Here is a 25682-nt window from a genome sequence, read left to right as displayed (position 1 = left end):
TTTATTTTTTTTAATAAGTGTTTTACTGAAATACTTTTGCCTCTCTTTGGGTTTCATAGAGAATTCTTGTTGATAGACTTTCTTGGATGCAGTCAGTTGTTCAGGCATTTCTTCAACTCTTTAAAGAAAAACAGCTGTGTAATATGAAGTGTGCTTTTTAAAAAAGGCTGTGATTAGAGGACCCATTACCCTCTACTGGAGACAAGCAGAACTGCTCTTTGTAAATTTTGTCCTGCTCTTTACTGTGAATGGAAGCTAGAAATGCTGGATTCCAAAGTCACTTCAACATAAATCCTACCTATGTTTCTGGGCAAAATATAACCTACTTCAAGGTATGATCTGCTTTCTGAAAGATCATCTTTCTCTGCTAATGTGTAAAGTAATCCATTATAAATTCTGAGCACACAAGAACTTTGAAATATGCCTGTTCCTCAGCTCTTGCTGCTTCTTAGAAAATAGGGTTTCATAATGGTTGTATTTCTGTTGCCTCTAATGATGCTTCTTGAGTTTTATTCTATGCAAGTGCTTGGCAAAATGGGGATGTAGAGCCCTAGGTAAAGGTCATAAATGTGGAGGTGATGTTTTGAAGGAAAGCTGTGACTCAGGTGCATTGTCTTTGCACCGAGTCATCAACAGTTTGGAAGCTCTGCGAGGCCCAGCTGCGGCCAGTTGTTGCGCAAACACTTCAGATCAGGTTGAGGGTAGAATTTCCACCATCTGCCAGCATTGGTTTAAATTAATGTTACATGAAGCCTCAGTTTTTCCATTCAGAAGCATTCTTTGCTTGGGAGCGTACTAGCAATGGTTTAAATGATCCAGGTCTCCTAGGGAGCCTCTTTTCCTTTCCTTACTTGATCTTCCATAGCTGTCTGTGTGCATTGCTCTCTTGTTAGATGGAGAAATACTTCAGTTCCTTTACAGGAATACACAAAAAGTCGTGTCCAAGGTCACCTAGGAAGGCTTTCATAGAGCAAGGAACTTGAATAAACCTGAACCCAGGAGCTTTTGAAATGCCTGTCCTTTCCCAGGGAGAGTATGACAACCACCAGGACACAACCTGCTGTGGAAGCGGCTCTTCAAGAATCCCCCATGGTGCTTCTGAGAAAGGAACATGGGACCCCTGGAGCAACTGAGAGAGAATAAGTAGAAAGAAGCCTGATGTTTGGGTCAATTAGAAGAGCATTCCCTCATAAACAGGGAGTCTTGGTCCCTGTTCCTAATCTGTTTATTTATTCAGCCCTGTGTACCTGTATGAAAAATGTGTAAATTCTCTGGAGCTAGGACAGTAATTCAGTTTATGTCACTGCCATGGGGATGGTGGGTATGGCCATATGACATGGAAACAGGAATGGTAGGCTTCAAATCCCTCAGGGTGAGAAAGCTCTAGAACCCAGATTACTCACCTCTCACCTGCAAGAAAGCTGTAGGAACTAGCTGCCTTGTTGACTCATCTTGAGTACATGATCTGGATGCCCATGTTAGATCTTTGCTTTCCCAAATGGAGACTTTGGTTGTTTTTCAGATGATCCACTGTTCTGATGGCACTTGGAGTGTTAGTGATCTGAATTGTTATCTGATGCTGGGGTAGCCAGTTCTGCCTGACTGTGGCCTTAGGCAGTTAACAGCATCTGCTGTTTCCAAGGGCTTTGCAGCTGTATTATTTCCAACATAAACCTGAGATAAGGATTGTTTTATTTTACAGTTGGAGAACCTAGAGGTCCGATCAGATAAGTGGCTTGAAAAATGTTTCACAAGTTACTGTCAAGCTGCAAATGAAAGGTCTGATGTCATGGCTCCTAGTCCCACTTTGGAAAAAATGGCACTCAGCATTTACACTGCTCTGGTCCTTCAGATGAAAGATTTCTGTGTTATCCTCTTGTGGCTCCAAATCTCAGCCGCATCCATCATGCAGCTTGTATAAAAGAGGCTCTTCCATGGAGACTTCTAAAAGCTGATGAGAAAATAGATGACAAAACTCTCTTTCCTTGAAACTGTTCTATTACTGACCTTCCAGTTCTGCTGTTCTTGGTATTGCTTTTACTGCTTGTTCCCTGTAAAAGAAAATGGTTTGATGAGGTTTTTTCTCAGTGAGACAAAAGAGCAAGTTTGCAGTGAGTGGAAGAATCAAGTTCTCATCCTCAGTGCACATTTGTCCTTCTTTCTTTAGGAATGACCATGGAAGTGCTTGGGACCTTGATTGGAGCTGCACTTCAGGGACAGATTGTGGCCAGTGCTCATGTCTCCCATCACTGCACTGTGAATCCCCCAGGAAACACAAACGACTCCTGGCATCACCCTCCCAGCTTTCCAGACCCCTCAGATCCCTTGTCTCATCAGGTAAGTGCCTATGGGAGCACACTAAAACCTTTTAGGAAAGGGGTGTGGGTATTTCTGTAACACCGTATCACATCCAATGAGCACGAACTCAACTTCCTGAAATCAGTAACACTGGAGCTGAGATGACAACCTTGTCTTTGCAACCCCTGCTCAGCATAACAGCAGAATTACACTGAGTGGCTGTGCTGCAGATACCAAGCTGCAAAGTCACTAGGAGGTATATAGCAATCTTTTGTTTTCACTAGGGGCTGATTTACATTTTAAAATAGAAGTTTAGTAAGAAAAGCTTACTCCACCTTGCCAGAAATACTGTGTCCACTTCTGGCGTCCCCAGCACAAGACAGACATGGACATGTTACAGTGGGTCCAGAGGAGGCCACAGAAATGGTCAGAGGGCTGGAACAGCTCTGCTGTAAAGAACAGATAAGAGAATTGGGGTTGTCGAGCCTGGAGAAGAGAAAGCTCCAGGGAGACCTTATTGCGGCCTTTCAATGTGTAAAAAGGACTTATAAGAAAGATGGAAAAATACTTTTTACCAAGGCCTGTAGCGACAGGACAAGGGGCAATGTTTTTACATTGAAAGAGAGTAGATTTAGACTAGATAAAGGGAATAATTTTTTTTACTGTGGGGGTGGTGAGACACTGTAACCAGTTGCCCAGAGAAATTGTGGCTGCCCCATCCATGGAAGTGTTTAACATCAGGTTGGATGAGTCTTTGAGCAGCCTGGTCTAGTGAAAGATGTCCCTGCCCGTGGTAGGGGGATTGGAACCAGAGGAACTTTAAAGGTCTCATCCAACCCAAATAATTCTATAATTCTGTGAAAAAAATGGTGGCTCTAGCAGGATCTTTCAGCTCAGCAACACTGCTTTTCAAATTAGTTCTCACTAGGGATCTCCTGTAAAGATTAATGGCTGTTGTGCGAAGGAAACTGTAAGTCCCACTTGCAGTCTGTGTTCTTGTGAAGGTGCAAATCACTGTTGAAAGTCAATGGTAGGTAACAGGCAATTAGTGGGAGCAGGGCTCAGGGGTTAACGTGTGGAATGAACCTACAGATCCAGGCTTGTTCTGTTCATTTCCCACAGCAGAATTTTCCTGTAATCCTGCACAAGTAATTTAATCTCTTCATGCTTCGGTTTGCTGGGTTTTGAGAAAAGGAGAAGGTTTTATGTCTGGGACGAAATCCTAAAACCTGATCCAAACCTCAGTGAACACAATTTGATAGTCTTCCATTGTTTCCAGTGGTCTTGAAACAGGCCATGAACCAAAGATATACCTTGTGTAGTGTTTTTAATATGTCACTTGTGAAATCAGCATTTTGTTGGTTCCATTTTACCAATTGCTCGATTCAGCCTTTCTTCTATTTTTATCTGTTTCTGTGTCAATGCAGGTACTCACTGATACATAAAATTCCCCATGAAGAAGACTCCTTGACCTGAGTCTAATCTCAGGTGCTTGGTACAAATCGGGATATACGTATTCATGCTCTGCTTATTGTAGTCAAATAGCTCTTACTACCACTCTTCAGCAGCAGTGAAATCACAAGCTAAAGGCATATTTTTATGCATGGTTTGAATTTACATACCCTGGTACCAACACTGGTAGTCCAGGAAGGGGACCAAGCCTTGCCTACCCGCAAAACCAGTCACTGTTCTCTGCCTCTGTGCTACCTGATCCATGTTTTTTGGTACAGCTCAGTGTAAAGCTTCTCAGAGAGCTGATTTGGGAAACGGCCTGGGGAGAGCTGAGCTGCTTCTGTAAATGGCCGTGCCATTTTATAGCTGATTAAAGTGGTTTTTAAGCTGCTCGTTAGGTAACTTCTAGTGTATATTTTAACAAGACAAGAACATCACCCTGTTTTCCTTCTAGCTTCTAGGACAATGGCTTTATGTAGAAAACTACTGTGCTGTTACAGCTCTGTGGATTATCAAGAGGAGTATCTTGAGAAGTTGTGGAGCAAGCTGAATTCCATTGCATAGCAGATTCCCCGTCGAATCTGCTTTATGCCATGATCAACAGCTGCTTCTTTCAAATCTCTTAAATGGCTTTAAAGGAAAAAAACAATAAATCTTGATTTATTTCCTTTCTTCATAACCACACGTGCTTTCCTGTCCTTTTTGAGGTAGGAAGAAGAAGCTTAACAATGAATCAATTGTCAAGTAGGCTTTAATTTGAAAAAAGCAGTGAACATGTATAGCCTAAAGTAGCCACAGTTTGTAGGTAGGAGTCATATGTTTCATTAAACTAGCTACTAAGACTAGGAAACAGTGGAAAAGCTTTTAGACACGCAAACATTTTTCAGGTCTGAAGTAGTTGCAGTGTGACTGGAAAATTGTCTTTTTTTTCCAACTATATGAGTTAATTTAATTAAAGATATTACCTTCTTCATGTTACTTCCTTATTTACAAGCAGCCTGGTGTTCATTTTTTGTGAGGATTTCTTGTTTATTGTTTTGGTCTTTGCTTTTTTCCTTCTTCCTCTGTTTTGTGCGTCACCTTCTCAGGTTTTGTAGATGAGTAGTAACCCATGGTTGAGAATGGTCTGGATTATGGTGTCCAACTGGTTTCCATGGGTTCTGTTCACTCCTTTTTCTGTCCTGCCCTTTTTCACAGAATCACAGACTGGTTGGCGTTGGAAGGGGCCTCTGGAGATCATCCAGTCCAACCCACCTGCTAAAGCAGGTTCACCCGGGGTAGCTCCCAAATATTCCTCAGGCTTGGGCAGAAGCTATCATGTGAATGGGCTGCTCTGGCAACACACCTCACTCCCTGCTGCCGTGTTTTGTGAGGACCAGGAGTTTTTGCTGTTCAGATAATCTGCCGTCAGTTTGGTCGGGTTATGGGAGCATGCACAGCCAGCGAGCCACGTGCAGGAGCTGCTTCCATCACACGACAGAGCACTTGCCTTTTATTCACACCATGTACAATACAATATGTGCCTGTACTGCATTATCGACAGGAGATGTTATATCTTGAATTTTGGTTGTATGGCTGATGGACATTGAGTTATAAATTGAGGCAAGGGTAGAGTCTATGAATCTGAAGTACCTCCATCATTAAAAAAAAATAAAAATAGAAAAGGCCAAATCTTAATGGTTTCTTAGTGCCATTAAGGAGTGTGACCTGACCCTTTTTCTCATGAGGACTAATTCTTAGCTGCTCAAGAGGACACCTAGTTTAAAAGAAGACCTAGTGAATGGCTGATACTATTTTGCTCATTATTAAAGAAAGGAAGTGGAAGAAATGGTTATTTCCAAGTTCTTCCAAAGCTGTTACTGTAAGCTTAGGGGTGGATCTTCCTACTAGAAACCGAGCATGGATATTGAAACAGTTCATAGATGGATAACAAGATTTGCTTAGGGTCAGAGAATCTTACTTGGCCTTCCATGAATATCCTTGCTAGTTTAAGCTCAAATTACACTTAACTACGACCTGTGAAAGAAAGCATTTAAATTCAGTTGTTTCAAGCAAATTAACAAATAAATAGACATGAAATATAAAATTCAGAAGAGAGTCCAGTTACTATACTTTTTTTTTCTTCTGGCTAGGCTGCCTTTGAGGCTGAAATTACCTAATGTAACTGAACTCAGGTATCTACAATACTGCCATCTGTAGTCTGTGCAAGCCATAACTGGTAGTAGCAAAGTACTCTGATATAAAATAAACAAACAAACCGCACCAAGCCTTTACCCCAAATAAAGAATACTCCTGCATTCCTTTATTTCACCATGTATTCTCCTGAAATGTAAATATCTTAACAAAAGCTGTTGTTTTGAAGATTATCTACACTTACATGGTTCAGCTCTCAACCCTTGCATTTGTACAAAGTGACTTTATATTTGGGAGTACGTTCTTGTAATTGTAATTGTATTTACCGGTTCCTTCCTAGATTTATAAAAATTCCATTTGCAACATATTACCGATAATTTGGAATTCAGTTTTCCTATCAAATAATCATTATCATAAAACTCTGTAACTAGCACTGATTTTATATTTGATAACACAGTATAAAATAAATTATTACAGAATACTAAAGCAAAATATTTTTTTAAAGCTTTATTCAAGAACTAGAAACAATAAATATGAGCTAATGGTCTGGGAGGCGTCCTTGGAGGCTTTGTTCCCCTGGCTAATGGGAAGCAAAGATTTCTGAATTTGCTTGAATATTTCACTAAGTAACTGTTAAAGCAAGCATGCAAACTAAGATATTCTCCAAAAATTGGCATTAAAGTGTGATCTCTAAAATTCATTGGAGCTTAAAGGAAGTTTTTTTATCATTCTGTATAAACGCAGTAACTGTAGTAATTATGTTTACGTCAGTTCCGAGGGCTTTGCTACCCAGCATGAAGATATAGCTTGCAGTCTGTGTAGCTTGAGCAACTGAACTTACTAAAAATCAGAATCACTTGGTGGATGCTGCCTGCTTTCGATAGATGACTCTATATATCTATAACTAGTCTCACTATAAGCAAATTTTTACAACATTCTGGTCACCAACACAGTAGCCCTTGTGTTCACAGCTGCTGCTTCTTTAGTTTTTCTTTTTTTTTTGAGAAATATATACATATGTGCCCTGCATTTATCCTAAAGTAAGTGTTGTTTATAAATGAACTGCAACTGTCCTGTATCAAAAATAACATGGTTAGCAGGACAAGGGCAGTGATCCTTCCCCTGTGCTCTGCATTGGGGAGGCCACACCTGGAGTATTGTGTTCAGTTCTGGGCCCCTCAGGTCAGGAAAGACATTGAAGTGCTGGAGCGGGTCCAGAGAAGAGAAACAAGACTGATGAAGGGACTTGAACACAAGCCCTATGGGGAGAGGCTGAGGGAGCTGGGCTTGTTTAGTCTGGAGAAGAGGAGGCTTAGAGGTGAGCTCAGCACTCTCTAGAACTACCTGAAGGGCAGTTCTAGCCAGGTGGGGATTGGTCTCTTCTCCCAGGCAGTCAGCAATAGGACAAGGGGCCATGGGCTTCAACTCTGCCAGGGGAAATTTAGGCTGGATATTAGAAAGAAATTCTTTATGGAGAGAGTGGTCAGGCATTGGAATGGCTGCCCAGGGAGGTGGTGGACTCACTGTCCCTGGAGCTTTTTAAACTGAGATTAGACAATCTAGTCAATGGACTGGAGTTGGACCAAGGGTTGGACTTGATGATCTCTGAGGTCTTTTCCAACCCAGTTGATTCTGTGATTCTGTGATTCTGCAGAAGTGAACATTTTTCATAAAAGACAGTTGGCTGTCTTTTGACGGGCATTTCTTCATTTGCAGATGACTCACCAGAAAGAGACTGAAATTTTCATCATGTCTTGTCATTCTCCTGTCACAATTTCAAACACGTCTTTTTTCTTTCCAAAGGCAAAAGTTTATATGATTGCAGCAGGGGTCATAGGAGGTGTGTATCTTCTTGGAATCGTCATTCTTTTTCTTGGAGTAAAGGAAAAAGATGGTAAGATATATATATAAGTATGCCTAGATTTAATCATAAATATTTTGCATTAATCTCTGAAAAAAAAAAATTGTTATTTTATGTGGTTTGTTCCTCTTAGATCCTTATGCCTTAAATTCAGACAGAGCAATTCCTTTTTGTAAGGGGCTTGGACTCACCATGAAGCACGGTCCATATGTGAAACTTACAGCTTCGTTTCTTCTCATCTCGACAGCAGTTCAGGTAACTTCAGGCTCTCTGTGTCTGTGTGTTGGCCTCAGTCCTGTCCCAGCATGGGGAAGTCTGTGGCAGCTGAAATGCAAATAACCTTTGACTGGAGGTGCTGATAGAGGGGGAGGTGCCTTCCCCTACAAACCAGTAGGGAACCAGAGTCCCTTTTTGGTGCCTGGGGTCCTGTGCAGCTGGAGATGGTTCTTTCAAACAAAAAGCAAAACCAAAGTCCTGACCATTTAAAGATGGCTTTTTATTTTTTCCCCCCATAAAAGATGAGGAACTAGTCCTAGTGACTCAGATTAGGTCATTATATGTTATCTATCTACAGTCTCCTGTGGTTTCAGTTGCTTAGAGAATGCTTTTTCCTCTTCTCTCTGTTCTTCTCTATAGTGTGTACCGCTTCAAACCATTGCCCCTTTCCTTTGCATAGGTGACTGTTCTCAGATGGCAGCTGAACTGGTTCTTATGGAGCCTTTCATGATGGAAGGCATTAGGTCAGAGTAAGAAGATGTTCAGAGGCAGGAGGTCTCACCTGTCTCGAAGCTAGATACAGCTCATTTTCAAACGAGGACCTGCAGTCAAATGTGGCTCTCGCAAAAAGATGTATGTCCTCCCATAGAGAGAAGCTGCAGAAAAACTTCAAGCTGCTTAGTAAGGAACCCTTACTCCTCATAGTCCAGCAGTCTCTTTGAAGCTCAATTTTTGAGCTACGTTCAACTCAGTAAATACGTTATTTTAATATGAACCTGTACACATCTGTTGAATTTGGTTCGATTTTGAAAAGCAAATAATATTCATTTTTTGTCAACAGACTCTTAGACACATGAGCCATTGGTCAAGCAAATATCACAGCAGAGAGCAAGAATGGGTCATGTAAGAGAGCAGTGCTGTGTTCACCAGTAGTCCTGGTCAACCAGTTAGTTCTTTGGAAGGGCTGCTTAAAAGACTGTTTGCCAGAGGTGCACCAAAGTTTCCTGCTGGCCTGGAGTTGGGCACAGTTAGTAGCCTGTCCTTTACAGCACCTGCCAGTTCTTGCTGGAAGGTCCAAGGGTGAGAAACAGTAGCAGAAGCATTTCTGCTCACATCTGAGAGCTGTAGGCCCTGTGAGCAGCAGCAGAGACAGGGAGAAGATGAAAGACAAAAGGTCCCTTATGGTCCTGGTCCTTCCAGCATCCAGTCAGTCAGTAAGGATATAGCTGGTCAACAGCTACCTGCTGACAGCACCTGGAGAGGAAAAGGTCTTCTGTCAGGCCGTATCACTTCATTTTTCCATTTGTACAAACTGAAGGGAAGGTGTGAGATGAGGCAGCAGCTGGAACCTGTATTGCCCCGGTTCAGGCAGCATGAGCAACCCTTGCTCTTGTGATTCAAGGAAGAAACACTGACCTCATGGAATTCAGTGAGTGAATTACTGGTGAGAAAAGGCACAGGCTGGTAAAAGTGCATTGGCCATAGACCCAGAGCATGATATTCTACATCTAAGGTGAAGGCAGAGTAAACGGGGACACAAGCTGGGGAAGGCTTTGATGGCAGTGGAGAGGGGATGTAACTTTTATCCTAATTTGTATACAGATGATTTGTCACTTATAATCTACAAGCACACAAGGGAGCAAGAGTTGATCATCCTGCTGTGGTATGAGTATTAAATCCTCCTCTGTCATTCTACTTCTGTTGGAGCTGGGCCTGAACCATATTCTGGTGTTCAGAACCCGCCTGAGTTCTGCATAACCGTGGTGGCAGTGGCTTCACCTGTTGTTATAACACAAGGCAGCTCGATCCTCCCATCCAACAAGTACGCAGACTCACGGAGATATCTGACCCAAAGCTACACTCCTTAGCCAAATTGTACACAAAACCAGCAGTTAGCCGCTCTACTACAGGGAGTTGGCATGAGTGTAACTGCAACTGAAGAGTAACTTGTGTCAAGGTCAGAGCTTCTGGGGAAAGATTTACGGCATTGCTATGGAAAAGGAAGGGTGATTTCTTGCAGCAGTCTGCAGCTGTAGCTGTGACAACGACACAAGGCAATTGCAACACAGGGAATAAAGCCTTTAGACAGAATCCTCTCTTAAGGCAGTTCCTGTTTTGGTTGGTTTTATCCTGTATTAGATGTGTGGTTTACCTCTCGCTTGCCCCAATATCATTGGCATGTTACTCCAGTGAGAGCAGGAGAGTTATTGCTGCTTTAAATTGCTTTAAAAGGAAGGAATCAGACTCCCAAATGCTACATTTAACAAATCGGTAACTAACTATGTTTGGCTAGCATGGAGTGTGATGTCATTTATCTCTTATTTATTTTTCCTTTCTTTTTTTTGATGGTCACCAAATGTCTTCAATTCAACAGCTGGAGCAGAGCAACTTTGTCCTTTTCTGCACTCATGCTGCTGATCTTCGCAATCACTTCCAGTATTTGGTGGTGACCATCTTGGTGAGTTGCACTTCTCTCCCATGTTTTCGTCTGATAGCTGGTTCTCACTGGTTTTTGGCACAAAATAACAGAAGTCAAAGAGACTTCTGTGTCTAGACAGAGTTGTCAAAAAGCTATGCCATCTTTTGCATTGCCTGTTTGAAATAAAGCTGTTGTTCCTTACTATACTTCTAAAAAATTAATGCTTTGGAGCTTTTAATTAATTCCTTACTGTTTTTACCTTTAAGTCACTTTCTGCTTCTATAAAGGGCAAAAGCTGCTGCCAGAAAGGAGGTCTAGAGTTTTAGCTCCTTTTTCCCTTTCCCCAGTCTGGTATGCTGAAAATTAAACAATTTTAATTTGTGTATTCATACACATGAGCCTTCTGGGCTAGGCAGCTTGCAAGGATAAATATTTAAAATATCCAGAGATATGAAGATTCCTCTCTAGAGCAAATGGCAGTGTGATAAAAGGATTCTTTTACAGAACATTTTTTCTTGACATGCAGAGGTAGAATTCTGCTCGCTTAGGTGATACTTATGACTCAGTTACACACTGCTCCTGTACTGCAGGATTTACTTTATGATTACAAGAAGTATTAGTTGAAAGCTGTCGTTTTCATCCTCCTGACCAAAGTCCTTTTAACACAAGTAGAACATTTAATGTGGCGTAATTACTGGGATGTGCATGTACTGCAGTTTTAAAATATGTTGTAGAGGATTTGTCTGCCGTACCCCATGCTGCAGCAGTCATTTTCAGCTGTTGCATGTTTCTGACCCATTTGGCACAGACACTTTATGGAACCATCTTAGGAGAACTTCATTTCCACTTCTTGGGTCCCAGCCTCCCACCATTCCTATCCCTTTTTGATTCTTCCTTTCCCACATTATTAGACAGAACTTTTCCAATTATTAAAACCAAAATGTTGGAGAGCGAGGTATTACTGTTGTGTGTCTGTCATGGTCTAACCCCAGCCAACAATTGAGGACCACACAGCTACTCCCTCCCTCCCTCCCTGCCACCTTCCAGTGGCCTGGGTGGGAGAATGGAAAAAGAAGTCAAACTCTTGGGTTGAGATAAAGACAGTTTAGTAGGACAGCAAAGGAAGAGGACAGAAAGAGGTAAAAGAACATACAAAATGAATTATGTACAATGCTCGCCACCCGGTCATTGATATTCAACCCACTAGTGATAGATACTCAGCCCATCTGCAAGCACCATTTTCTCTGGCAAGTTTCTTCAAAAATATATGCTGAACATGACATCATATTGTATGGAATATGCCTTCAGCCACTTTGGGTCGGCTGTCCTGGCTGTGTCCCCTCCCAGCTTCCTGGGTACCTGGTATGGCATGAGAAGCTGAAAAGTCCTTGGCTACTTAGCAACAACCACAACATCAGTGTATTATCGTCATTACTCTGCCTCTAAATCCAAAACACAGCTCTATACCACCTACTAGGAAGAAAATTAGCTCTATCCTAGCCAAAACCAGGACAATATCTTAAAGCTCTGCAAGTAATGGACACCAAGAAGGGAGGCAAGAGACAGTAAAGTCAGTAAATAGTGGAATATAATTGTAACAATGAGATGACATTTGAATTTAGGTTGATTGTAAGGCTGACATTAGCAGTAATACTTCAGTGCAATGGTACTGGAGTTGTTGCTGCTGTCAGGTGAGTATTACAGTACAGGACATGGTAATGTTGACTGTAAGCAACTACTTCTCTTAGAAGTTGTTCCTAAGAATAAACATGTAGAATGGGTTACGTGCTCTGAGTGTATCTTTAGATAAGTGTATTTTATGCTTCAGCTTTCTTCCTGTATGATGTGGTAGAGCTTCATTCACGTAACGTTTGCCAAGTTCAGATAATGAGACAAAAGGCATTAGCACATATTATGACTGTTTGAAATATGTTTAAACTTTAATGACTGTATCACATATAGCTTTAACTGCTGTGGGTTACATTAGGAAAAGGAAATTTTAAGACGTTGCCTTCTGATATTTGACTGTGGAAAACCCTCTCACGGATAGCTTTTGTTTGTAATATGTAACAGTGAATTTAAAAAAACTCATTCAAAGGATGAGGAAAAACAGGAATCTGTGAGTTCACCTTCCTTTCAGACTGTAATGTACTAGACAAAAAGATCTCTGTGAGCTCTACAGCTGTAGAAAACAGTGGCAGTAAGATACAGATGCATTTTTTGTCGATTGTAGGTATCGGCAGCTGTGAGCATTCCCTTCTGGCAGAAGTTTCTGCAGCGATTTGGCAAGAAGTGTGCAGCATGTGGGATTTCGGTAAGCAAATCCTTTGAGAAAAAAATCTGTGCTCCCTTCATTTGACAACTGGAGCTGCTTCAGGAGCTCTTTCAAGTGCTACATTAAATTTTCTCAGTTTCAGAGTTTTAAATCGCTATACCGAATTTCAGAGAGATTCCAAGTTTCCAAGAGAAACTTCTGAGAAATGGATTGATACTGAAGGGAGGTCCCAGTTTATTTAAGAATCTGCACCAGCTCTGAATTTGACGTCTCTCAGACGTGAACCCCAATGAGATTTTATAAATTCAGGTCCGTTTTGCCTCAGATCGACAAGTTATCTGCTGTGCGAGGCTTGTTTTGTCTTTGTGCTGAGTTGAACACATCTGTGATTCAGCCACGGAGGAGGAAGCAGGAGTCTGTCACTCATCCTTCTCTGGAAACATAAAAAGGCAGAGGTGCCCCCATCCCTCTGAACAGACAGTTATTAGTGAAGTAAAGAAATAGGTGACCTACCTGAGAAAAGAAGCCTAGTTTAACTTTGACACAGCTCTGCAAAGCCAGCTCAGCAAGCCTGCCCTCATCCCTGATGGATTATTTTAAGTCCTTCACTTAATGCAGACAGCAGCAATTTTCTGTCATCATCCTCAGTGAGTCATTGTACAGGACTGTTCCTCCCTATTTTTCCCCTGTTTACCTTCAATTACTTATGAAAGAGGAAAGAAAAATTGTCTGCCTTGTGCACAACAAAGCATGAGGACTTGGAAAATCCAGCCTGAAGCTATATGTCAAAATCCGAACAAAGCTGAAAAGTTTAGATCTGGTGAGAATTGTTGAATATAATTGAACAGTTATAATTTTTGGAATTAAAATCTGTGTGTTGGAATGACTTCCAAAGAACGAGAACTTCAAAACCCAAGTTCCAAATATGCTTTTTACCACTTGAGCAAAGGGAATTGCCAAAAGCAGTATTGGACCATTGACTGGACCAGGGAATGCAGATTTTCTCCTCAGGAAATCTCCTCCTCTGTCTACGTGGCTAAGAAAACTGCTTTCTTCAACCAGCTTGGCTCTATAAATTTAGTTTAACATGACTGGGAAGCCTGTCAGCACCTCTGTAAACATGGTTTAACTTAATTTTACAGTTGAGTTGCTTGACTGTGTTATGGTCTAAGTGGGGGCTGGATTGAAAAAAAAAGCCACCTCTCTATTTCACCTTGTAGACATTTCTCAAGGGACTCAGTGTGCACTCAGTGATGGATTTTGTGTCTGGCAGTGCCTCACAGGGGCTTGCTATGCTACCACCTTGCGTGATCTGTACAGCTAATCTGTTCTCTCGCACTGTGAAATGAAATCACATCATTCAGGGTTCCTGTGTTTGTCACTGGGGAATGTTCTTCTGGAATGGAAAGAGGCAGGGGAAAAAACAAGGGTTTTTTTCCAAAACTTTACTTAGGTTCAGGGTGAAGATGTCATTTGAAATTCAGCTTCCTGAAAAGAAATACAAAGTCATACTGCTCCAGGCTAATTTTTGCTGTTGAAGTGGTTCTACATCAAAGAGACCCCTGAAAGAATATAGAAGGCAGCATAGGTAGATAGGCAACAAGAATCTTGGCTTCCTTCCACTGATATTGCTCCTTTTTTACTCATTCCACCACAAGAGACGATCAACAGTCTAAGTACTGATGACGTATCTAAACTTCCTAGAAGTTTATTGCTTAGACTTTCTGCAAGTATGGGGTCATACCCAAGCAGGATCCTTGGGAGTGTTCTTCCCATGATCAGGTTGCTGCACAGGCTAGAAATTACTATATTTACCTCTGTTTCCATGTGCTACATTCATTTGTATTGTCTGCTCTGCCCTCACAGGGCAAACACCAAATTTACAGTCGGTAAATCTCTCAACTGGTGCCTGAAGATGAAGTTGTCATGAGAAGTTTTAAGAATTGTGGCAACTTGCTGATTCATGGTTTTGGCAAGGTGTCTAAAAGGGAAGATTGCTTTCACTCACAACCCTAAGTTCCATCTTGGCCAATAATTCCTTTTGGCTGCGGGTTTTGGAGGATTTAGTATAAAAAAATTAAAAATAATCCAAAAATGCCCTTAATCTTTTCAACTCCCCGCACATACGCGGGTTTTGTCTGTTATCAGCACTGTGCATCACGGAGACATGTCCTTGGATGAATCCTGGCTATGCAGCCGCTTTTCCACCCTCCCATCCCCATTTCCACTCACACCCTTGCTGCACCTTTTCCTAATTTGTCCTTCAGAAGGTGCTTTTGCACAGGCTGGTACCACCTGCAGCATCCCAGCACGGATGCATCGCCTTCCACGGTGCTGTCAGGGAATGGATGGAAGACACGCGATAACTGCAGGATATGGTTTATGTCTTGAAGGAGAGCAGCCCTGTGACTGGGGAGCAGGGTGCCAATAACAGAATATTTGCTTTGTAAGAAGGAAAGGAGATGCATTAGCTGTTTATTGCAGCAGGAACGCTGCCCCCGTGATTGCACCACCATTGCGTGAGTGAGACTTCAGGGCGTCGAAGCCTCAGTCCTGCGGGTTGTGCTTCTCTTTCAGTAGAAAATTACATTTACAATGATTATTATTATCGATCTAGGATTTTGTTTGAGTGCTTTGGTTTCTGAGTGAGTGCCCCATGTGGAGCATAAGGCAGTCATAAAATTGCTCATAGGCAACATAAAATCTTGTATTGCTGGAGTGCTCTCTTGTGGTGAAATAACGATTTTGCCACCACATTGGGCTAATGCAAGGATTATCTATCTGTGCTGGGGACTTGCAGTCAGGAAAGGTTATTTTCTGCCTCCTTAGGTTAGGAGCAAGTGCTTTAGATGGGAAACGCATTTAAAGCGTAAACATAATGGATTAGACTCCAGGGCTCCCAGAATCACTTATCATACAGAACTGTAAATAGCAGTGCTTAGGGGAATCACTCTCTGTGAAAGCTCTTCTCATACCCTCAACTCCCAGGCTGCAAGTACAGAGGATTGAAACACTTAATGTTAAACTAATCCCCCATCATTAAAATGCCCTGTAGATAAGCCCCTGATTCTGGATTCTACATGTGCTGTGCCCATGGTTCACAGGCGTGGGAGATGGAGCATGTGATGGGTAGGGGACAGCTGGGCTGTGTGCATCCAATCGGCATTTAAAATAGGGGATTTGCAGTCCTGTAAGCCCATTGCCTCAAGTTGAAGTTGGGGGAATCTGGTGGGTTTAGGTACTGCCGGAAAACAAATCCTGAGCATCCCAAATTAGTTTGGTTTTGAGGGTAGGCTTAGTGACTCGTGCAATGTCATGAGTGTATCTGTCTATGTGGGGTGGGAGTAAACCACACTGCTCTCCTCGTTTTAGTTATTGCTGAGTACCTAGATTGCTTTAAAGCAGCAATTGGAAATGAAGGTGTAAGCAAACTCTTCTTCCAAACTCACGATGATGTGTGACATGGGATATTTACAATTCAAAATGACCATTGAACCCTCACCCTTCCCCTTGAAATGCAGTGTGATGATGTTTCAAGGCTTTGTTTCTAATAGTAAGTTAAATAGTTCACTGGCCTAGAACAGAAACAGGTGTTTGGTCATCTCTTACTAAATTGGCAGAAAAATCTTAGCACAAGCTGATTAGCAATCTCTCAGGAAATACCTGGGCACAGTTTGGGATCTAGCCCACCTAAGGGCTCTTCACAAAATGTATTTATGTGGCCACACTTCTTTTGGAGACTGTGAATGTTTAGGAGTATGGATGTGGCCAGGGTCTGCCAGCCGGCCTCATGACTGATAAATAGGCTCCTGGGACTGTTTAATCTACCAGTGCAGTCATAGCCCTAATACCGCTCACGGAGAAAGCATTGCCATGGCTTGTCCCACTTTTCTCTGATTCCTCCATGATAGGTGTGCTGGTTTTGGCTGGAATACAATTAATTTTTTCCCTAGAAGCTACTATAGGACTGAGTTTTGGATTTCTGCTGAAAACAGTGTTGATAAAACAGGGATGTTTTAGTTATCGCTGAGCAGCTCTTACACAGATTCAAGGCCTTTTCTCCACCAGTGAGCAGGCTGGGGGTGCACAAGAAGCTGGGAGGGGACACAGCTGGGACAGCTGACCTCAAGTGACCAAAGGGACATTCCATACCATATGATGTCATGCTCAGCATATAAAGCTAGAGGAAGAAGGAGAAGTGGGGAGGATGTTTGGAGTGATGGTATTTGTCTTCCCAAGTAACCATTACATGTGATATAGCCCGGCTGTCCTGGAGATGGCTGAACACTCATCTGCCCGTGGGAAGTAGTGAATGAATTCCTTGTTTTGCTTTGCTTGTATGCATGGGTTTTGCTTTAGCTTTTAAACTGTCTCTAACTCAACGCATAACTTTTCTCACTTTTACCCTTCCAATTCTCTCCCCCATCCCACTGGAGGAGAGTGAGGGAGTGACTGTGTGAGGCTTAGTTGCCAGCTGGGATTGAACCATGACAATAAATAAATACAGATGGGCTCAGGGCTCTTTGGAAATGCCATTTCATCAAAATACTGAAGTGTTAGGCATTGCTGTGTGTAAATGGTTTCATAACGTAATCCTATATTTTGAAGGGAACAATCTGTATACTGTTGAGTAGTGCATCCTGTAAGTTAGATGTGCTGTTTTTCTTCTTCCTCAGTGGATGATTCCTTTTGCAGTCATGCTAGTGACCATTCCAAACTTGATCCTGGCTTATTTGGTGGCCTTCGTCTCTGGTCTGAGCATTGCAGCATCTCTTCTGTTGCCATGGTAGGAGAATTTTACGTTTGAGGTGGGGAAGGGGTATATGGCCATGTCACATGTATATACTACTACACGGAATTTGCCTCTGGAAGAAGCAGAATTTGGCAAGAGTCACTTTTAAGAATCTTTTTCTGCTTTTATAATAGAGGCTACTGGCAGTGGTTGCCTTGTTGTTCACAGATTACGTCTACTGTAATGGTAGCTGTTCTTTGTACATAAGAGTATGTAGATGAAACAATAATCTAAGTAGCTATAGAACTTGTGAGAACAATAAATCAGCTGCTTAGGTTTGCTTTCAAACAACTACAGAAACGATGAAGTTGGATAAATCAAATAATGCTGAACAATTAAGAACGTAGCAGAGGAAACATAAGCCAAGTTACTTACCCTGCTTGAACAGTCCTCTGTTATAGATCAAATAACACAAGGATATGACTAAAAGAAACTGAGAATTCAAGGTCTTTTGCTCTTGAGGACTGAAAATGTGTGGGGGAAAAACTGCTCAAGGATGAGCAGGATCAGACATTTCCTCTCCAGAGAGAGTAATTAAAATTCAGGTCAAATTGACCAGAAAACAAGACCCTTGCTGAGAGAGCTGTTTTGCATTACTCATTTGTACAATACCCTGAAAACTTCAAGGGATCGTGGAAACAGAGTTTGAAATAAGCTGTCAGACTGTGTAAACTTTTCTGCACAGAGGGTGAGAAGCCCTTTTTTCCAACAGTAAATCAGGACTTATATTAGAAATATAATGTCACTTCACAACTGACATTTGGGCAGCTTCCATTCTGATTCCTCATTACCAAATTCAGCCTCTTTGAAGTAAAGAGAAAATAGACCTCACTGGTTTCTGAAAATGTTGTTGGCTTGTCAAAAGAGTTGCTTCGGAGTAAAACTATTCAGAGCCACTTGAAATCTTAAGAAATGTGGTTTTTGCTGCACTCTTGTAATATCACAACTTCTGATTGGAATCAGTCTGAAGAATTTTGCCACCTCCCAGTAAGTTTTTCAGCTGGTTTTCTACTTTGCAATAGGTGACCATGTGTTTCTTACATGGATTTTTGCCCTCCTGTCCAGCAATAGGACTTTTTGAACTAGATTATTTCACTGCATGACTTCCTCAATCACATGTTAAAAAGGGAGAAGGGGTGTTGGACTTTGAGAAGAGATTTTGGCTTGAGTTTCTCTTTTATCTCGCTCATCTCTAGGTCAATGCTGCCTGATGTTGTTGATAACTTCCGCCTGCAGAATCCTCATGGAAAAGGACACGAAACCATTTTCTATTCTTCTTATGTTTTCTTTACCAAGATGTCAGCAGGAATTGGCTTAGGAATTTCTGCAGCAGGCCTGGAGTAAGTAACCCTGCGTTTCCCCTTAATGGATCTGCTCTGAAAGAATTCTGAGGTTACTCCACCTTTACCCTGTGGAGTTAAAGGTCAGAAAGGCCTGAATTCCTTTAGATTTTCCTTTTTCCAAATTACTTGTGTAAATTTTAGTGGCTTATATGAATAAAGAACTAAACATAAAAGCTCCGCAAATAAAGGTCCCCCACAAGTGATATTTTGCTTTGTGCATTCTCTGTTATGTCTGGGCTGGACTATGTATGTGAGCTTCTAAGTCTTTACATGGACTGGAGTGCTTTCAGGGATGTGTAGTGGCCCATTCAGCATAAAAGGATCACCAATTCCCACGTGGTTTTAGGGAGCTGGACACTGATCAGAGTCAGGAACAGTGTCTGTCTCACAGCTCTGCCCATCACCTAGACCAAGTAAATGTAACTACTCCTACAGTTATCCAGTCGTAAAATTACACTCGGCCCTTTGAAGGCAACTGCAAGACTGATGTTGCCCCTGGTGAAAATGAGTTTGACACATCTGACCTAGACCATGTCAGTTTGGAAGATGCTTTGTGTTCACCTTCCACTTTCACCTTGTCTGTTCCAACTAGGATCAGGCTCAGAAAGTGTTCAGCTACCTCCTGCCCTGCTTTTGTACGTGACCTGGCAGAAAGGATCTTGGACTGTCGCTGCTACAGCACACGGCACCCAAAAAACTTAGAAGGAAACTTGTCTGAAACTCTATTTTGCCCCTGACTCCAAGTTAGCTTTTAGTAACCAGAATGTTTTGTTTCAGGGCCTTTAGCCTAAATGTCAATAGCAGGCAGTGCCTGGCTGAACATTTTGGGCTTCGGAATTGTAGATACTTGCTGCTAACACCCTCAAACAAATCCCTGTTCACCAACTAGCCCATTTTCAGTTGCATTCCAGTTAGGTCCCAGCAGTTTGCCAAAGCAGATGTTTGTGGGAGAACACAGAGTGATGCCAAATGAGCTGTAGCTTTCATAGGTGCACGTTCAGAGAAAAATAAACTCGTTCCACAAACTGGGAATGGGAATTTGGTTATATCAGCAGTTGTGGGACTGCATGGAAGCCCCGAATTAATGAACTGTAAGTGTGTACCTAACTCTAAGCACTTGAGAAAATTTGTCTATCTTGACAAGAGTGCTTAAGTGTGTGTTTAAATTAAAGTTAATTACTGCTGTTGAAATTGGTCAGATTACTTGCATACTTTTAAAGCAGAGCCTAAATACTTTGCTGAATATTAATAGGAAACACGTTAACAGATCGTTTTCCTTACATGGGATTCCGTGCTCCTCTTAGTAGTTAAATGTTACATTATAATAATGAGAAAATACAGAGGTAACAGAGTTATCTGAAATAGAGCACAGAGATGAGATTTTGAAAATGAGATTTGAAAATGAGATTTGAAACATGTAATGAAGGGAAGGAAATAGAGAGGTGTAGGAAAAAAACGGAGAACAGCTTTAAAATGTTGGGAGAAAATAGTGACCCAAGAAAAGGCCTTCAGATGAGCAACTGCCTTTTTGCTTTGGACTTACACCCACAGCTGCTATTTCCATTTGTTCAGGTTTACCGGATACAAGCCAGGGATATGCAGACAATCCAATGATGTGATCCTCACCCTGAAAATCCTCATCGGAGTGGTCCCTGCTGTGCTCATCCTGGCAGGTTTATTTATACTTCTTTTCTATCCCATCACTGAAGAAAGTCGGAAAGAAACAAAGCTTGCGCTTGAAGAGCTAAGGTAGGTTTGAATTGGCAGCAAGCAGCAACAACGTCATTGCAGCAGCTCGTAGTCATACTGGGCAAAAATTATTGGCTAACAATATAGATTCCTTACAAGAAAACAAAACAACACTATATTAGTTGAATTATTAACTGAGTGATACCATTACATGCTCCAGTATTTTACTTTTGTAGTGTAGTACTACCTGCTTAGAGGACCATTTATCAGATACATTTTACTTTTTCTCTGGAGTGGTGCACAAAGCACTCTTGTGGTGCAGTGTTTCAAGCCAGAAATTGAGAATATTCTATGTAGAATAAATTTCTGGAGAAAATGCGAATAGTTACAGTTTACTTGTATATAGAAGAAAAGGCGATTCTTGACTGCATTCTTGATGTTTATGGCATATAAGAAACATCCGAACCATTTAGAGGCGTAGGCAGGAAAGATGGTGGGAGAAGAAGAAAGGACAGCTTTGAGCTGTTCTTTCCCCTTTTACCCTGTCACTCTCCTTCTTCCCCTCCCACTGCAAAGACAATCTTGCCTAGCTTGAAATCACCCACCGCTGTCCACTGAATCCTTGGTATATTGAGGACATACATAAAAACAGTCTTAATCTAGCAGATTTGTGGATTAAATATCAAAATATGTTGTTACTCTGTCTTATTTACTGGAGTTCGAAATTGATTTCCATGCTAAGGGATCAACTCCAGGGCTTACACATGGGTGTCTGGGACCCATTCGTCACCCCAAGGTATCTCAGATACCTGCACAGGGTTGGCAGGTGGGACACTGGTCCATCAGGTACCAGCTGCTTTCTTGAGTGGCAGCTACAGATTGGAGGGGACAAGCTAAACAACCTGGAATGGAACTGGTCTCTCTGTACTTTAGTCACTGCCCTTAACAACTACACCGTGCTGGTGGTTCTCAGTTGTTCGAGACTGCCAAACTGTAGCTTGATTAGTCAGCAGTAAAGGCCAGAAATCTGTTCACACATCATTCGTTCTGCTTTTAACAGAAGGAGCCATCAAAGCACAGAGAACCTGGATGACCACAAAGAGGACACCTCGGTCTGAAAGCTCCGAATACAATGATTTTCCAAATACAGGCTCACCTCCCACACGCAAACTCTGTGAGAGTCCTCTGGGTTTTTCCTCTGCTCACATTTTGTCAAAAAGGATAAAGGATGATTCTGACACAGTCAGTAATGAAATCAGGAGAGGGCACCACCATGCAAAATATATATCTATATATATTTTATATATAGATATATATATATATGGAGATATATCTATATATCTCCATGCACTGTGCTAAAAAAGATATTACAAATGTTCAGGAATGGAAGCTGTTGAAAGCTCGGGGGTTGTGTGTGTTTGTTTTTCAATGACTAACAGAAAGCTGCGGTCTCATTGCAATAAGAGAGTCTATGGACTTGTAGGTCAAGGGAAAATAAGTGTAAATGTGATGCACAACCCAAATTTTAACTTGTGTGATGTATTTCACCCTTAGAGACTGGGGTGTTTTTTGAACATAATCTCTATCTGTAAATTGCACGCTAGTGTGTTTGGAAAGCACTTGGGAATCCTGAAGTTTACTATATCAAGTTAGGGTTTACTTTGTTTTGAAATGAAGCAATTCACTGATGCAGGCGTGTTTTGAGGATTTTCTCACAAAGAGTTTTTCTGAAAGAGATTTTGATGTAATTTAACTTTATAGATTTTGTATGAAACAGAACCTTACATTTCCCATTTACTGGAGTTCCTTGCTTCTGAGACCTGTAAACCGATCTTTGTTAGAGGTGAGTACTTCACATTTTCAAAAGCGACATCTCCACTCAGGAAACCTCAAATCAGTGATCTCTTCCAAAGATTAGACTACGCCATTCATATTTCTGTAAATTTTGGCCTTCAAGTAACCATGATACTCACCGATTTCTCACATGGTGTATGCTCTGCCTCACAAAACACCATGGCCTGACTGTTAATCTCAGCTTGCCCGCTGTGTTTTACAGTAATGAGGCTACACCTGACTTCTAAATTGTGCTTTTATTCAGTCAGGGATGTCATCATGCTTTAGATGCATTAACTGATGCATTTCTACTATAGATTCACACTGCTGAACACGTTTTGTAGAGGAAAGCCACACCTACCCTCAGGCACTTGCTGGAGCACTTAAGTTCAGACTCGGCCATTCTAGGCTCCTGCAGTCAGTGGAGACACAGAGATCTCCAGAGGCAAGCTTAAGCTAAAATGACTGCAATCTGAAGATGGATCTAAATCTGGAGGGAGAGGGATGAATCCAAGGGCTGAAGGCTTGTTTGCCTTGAAGAAATTAGCACAAGGCACGAATTTCCAGCCCGCTGGCTTCGCTGTGTGAAGGCGCAGGAGGGTGTCTCTGATTGGCACCAGAAGTGTCTCAGGAGGACGAGCTGGCCCAGGTCTGGGCTCACTTGCAGTAAGTATCCCCGGAGGCAAGTGGTCACCAGTCCTTTGCTGAGGGGCTACTGGGAGTTGACTCAGAGTACTGAGACTGGACACTGGGGAAGCTCTGACATGGTGAAGTAAAACCAGTGCATCCACTGAGAGCCTCATTAAGTTTAATAGTGAAACCTTCTCAGGCAAGTTTGAAGTCTAAGGCCTAACAAACTGTCTTAATTCAGCAAAATGCTTAATCATGAGTGAATCTTTAAGGGTGTATTTTGAGTACGCATGGGTAAGAGTTAACTCTGTTTAAGACTTCCGTTGAATTGACATCTAAGGCAGGGGTTTGGTGTTTTTTTTGTTTTGATTCTTGGACAAATCAAGATTTATATGCCTGGGGCATATGTGTTTACAACAATAAAAACCATAAGCCTGTTTACAGTTTTGAGTCTGATGGAATTTGAAACAGCACTTTGAAGTAGGAAAGTTATGTAGTAATATCACATCGCTCCAAAACATCATAGAAAACAGCTCTGGTTGTTTGATTTATTCTGTAATATTTGTGTATTTCTGAACAGTCATCTTTAAAAACAACCAGAAGCCCCAGTAAAAGCTGTTAATGTTTTTTAATGGGTTATGTTTTCAGCTGCCATAAATCTGTAGCTATAAGGCAGTGGATCTGTGTCAGTTTACATAAGCCAAACACTTAGCCTGATGATAAAGGGGTTGCAGAAACTGCTGCCTGTGGTTGATTGGAGTAATTTGAATGTGGCTTAAGATATTGTTTCTAGATCAGTTGTGCAGTTGCCTCTAGATTGCACAACACCCAATATGAATTCAGTCTCTTGCAAGGTAAACTTGGTTGATTGTGAAGTGTTTTCCTCTTCCCTGGAGAGACGATGTGGTATTTATCTAACAGAGATGTACTCAGTCCTCACTTTGCATATAGTAGCAACAACGGGAAGTGCAAAAAGAAAATAGAAAGCTCCCATAGATTTAATGCAGCAGAGTATTTTTGTATTTTGAACAACTCAATTACTTTATTTGATTATCAGAATTGTACTTTTTTAAAAAAGAAAATTATTGTATTTTTCTAAAATAAAAAGAATGGAAGAGTAAGTGCAGGGTAAGATTTTATATATATATATATATATATATATATTTAGGGCTTAGCGTTGGTGCTGTAAAATGAACTTTGTATGTCTCCTTGTCAGTTTTAAATGATGTGTGTGCCTTATGTATGTTCAGAACATGTGACTGAAAGAAGCAGATTCTTATACCGACAGGCATTCAGATTAAATGCTAATCTCATGTCACCCTCCTGCCCCACACTGATTGGCAGTAACAAGGACCAGGTTCAATCCCCAGGGTCTCTCGTTCAGGTAATACCCAAATACAGTTTTAAGAATGTGGGAGATTGGATTAAAGCAGCTGGGTGCCTCATGGGCTGCACGCAAGCACTTCCAGCACATGGGTTTACACAAACAGAGGAAGAAAAGAAAGGGATGCTGGAGTTACGTGTCACTGGGTAGTCCCCCATTAGACAAACCATGCCTGTTCATGACAGCAACCCAAATCTTCTACAGTGGGCTGGCTGTTGGTGTAGTCAGTAGTTGAGCTGGTCACTGGTCTTCTAGTTTCATCCCCTCTGTATTTTCTACCTAAAAAGAACGTTGAAATTGTTGTCCCAAAACCAGGGTTCTTCACCCGGCGTGCGTACAAATGAGCCAAATTTAGCACACAGAGATGAGATATTGTTTATTACAGAGTTGTGCAAGTCTGGGTGCTGGAGTAAAGCCAGCAAGGAAAGTAACAGGCATTATATAGAAAATCTTCTCACTGCATTCACACCCTGAGGAGCCAATTGGTTACACATTTGCACGCTGCATTACATAATCCTTTTAGCATATAATGAGCAACACTCAGCTAAAAGACCCTTTATCCAGCAGTCTTGAGATATGCATTAAAGCAAGACTCAGCTAATTGTGCGGGCTTCAGAATGTCTAAAGCTGCAAGCCCAGTAGCTTCTGTAGTTTGTGATCAGGTGTTTTGCGAGTCACTCTCAACATTGTTGTATGAGCAGAACAACCTAAAACTGGAAGGATTTATATATCTTTAGGTTAGCAATTGCAGACAGGATTCATTCTTCCGTGTGATGACCGCAAAACTCTGCGGGGTTACACCACCTTCCCAAGCACTGATGATGATGATCTGTCTCACCGGGGTGACAGTGACCTGTGTCAACGAGCTGGAGGCGCTGCAGGAGGGGACACACTGTCAGCCGCCCCCGCCGGCCATGTCCCCTGCCAGCCACCTTCTCCTGCCCCACTGCACCATCTGCCCCCGAGCTCACCAACCTGCCGCGGCTTAGGGGGATTAGGTGGCTTGTGCTGAGTCCCCCACTGTAACAGGTGGACACCACCTGAGACATCTGTCCTCGCTGACTTCCTGAAGGCTGGGACCTGCGCTTTCAGGTCACTGGGTTTTCCAGAAGGGCTTTGTAGACTTGATAAATAAGTCCTTAAGTCGCTCCTGCACCTTGTAAGAATCCCTGCTGCAACCCCTTGTCTCTACTCACCCTCTGCATCTCAAGTAAAATACTCAAAGTGAATAATTTGCCTTTAAAAAAAGGCAAACCCTGCTTTTTTTGTGTGTTCATACCGTGCTGCCAAACATCTTTCATCTCTTTTTCTACTTCCCTTTGTGGGCTGTATATAGAAAACTCAAAATTAAGTCAAA

At 41.9% G+C, this 25682-nt stretch overlaps 1 protein-coding gene across 4 annotated transcripts in view; it reads left to right on the top strand.

The window, feature by feature from the left end:
* Positions 1–24042, top strand: part of MFSD2B (MFSD2 lysolipid transporter B, sphingolipid) — a 41037-nt gene extending 16995 nt beyond the window's left edge. For 3 of the 4 annotated variants that reach the window (XM_080342190.1, XM_080342189.1, XM_080342192.1), the window contains 9 exons: positions 2168–2337; positions 7687–7777; positions 7878–7999; positions 10335–10418; positions 12613–12693; positions 17331–17440; positions 18643–18786; positions 20362–20538; positions 21539–24042. In XM_080342190.1, coding sequence (XP_080198316.1) covers positions 2168–2337; positions 7687–7777; positions 7878–7999; positions 10335–10418; positions 12613–12693; positions 17331–17440; positions 18643–18786; positions 20362–20538; positions 21539–21596 — 1037 coding nt within the window. In that variant the 3' untranslated portion in view covers positions 21597–24042. The remainder of the gene's footprint in view (positions 1–2167; positions 2338–7686; positions 7778–7877; positions 8000–10334; positions 10419–12612; positions 12694–17330; positions 17441–18642; positions 18787–20361; positions 20539–21538) is intronic. The other variant, XM_080342191.1, reaches the window with a different exon arrangement.
* The last annotated feature ends 1640 nt before the right edge of the window (positions 24043–25682 follow it).

Source organism: Nesoenas mayeri, assembly GCF_963082525.1.
Source record: "Nesoenas mayeri genome assembly, chromosome: 3".
Taxonomy (NCBI): Eukaryota; Metazoa; Chordata; class Aves; order Columbiformes; family Columbidae; genus Nesoenas; species Nesoenas mayeri.
Note: the sequence above shows the minus strand (reverse complement) of the source record. Positions and strands in the feature narration are given on the sequence as shown.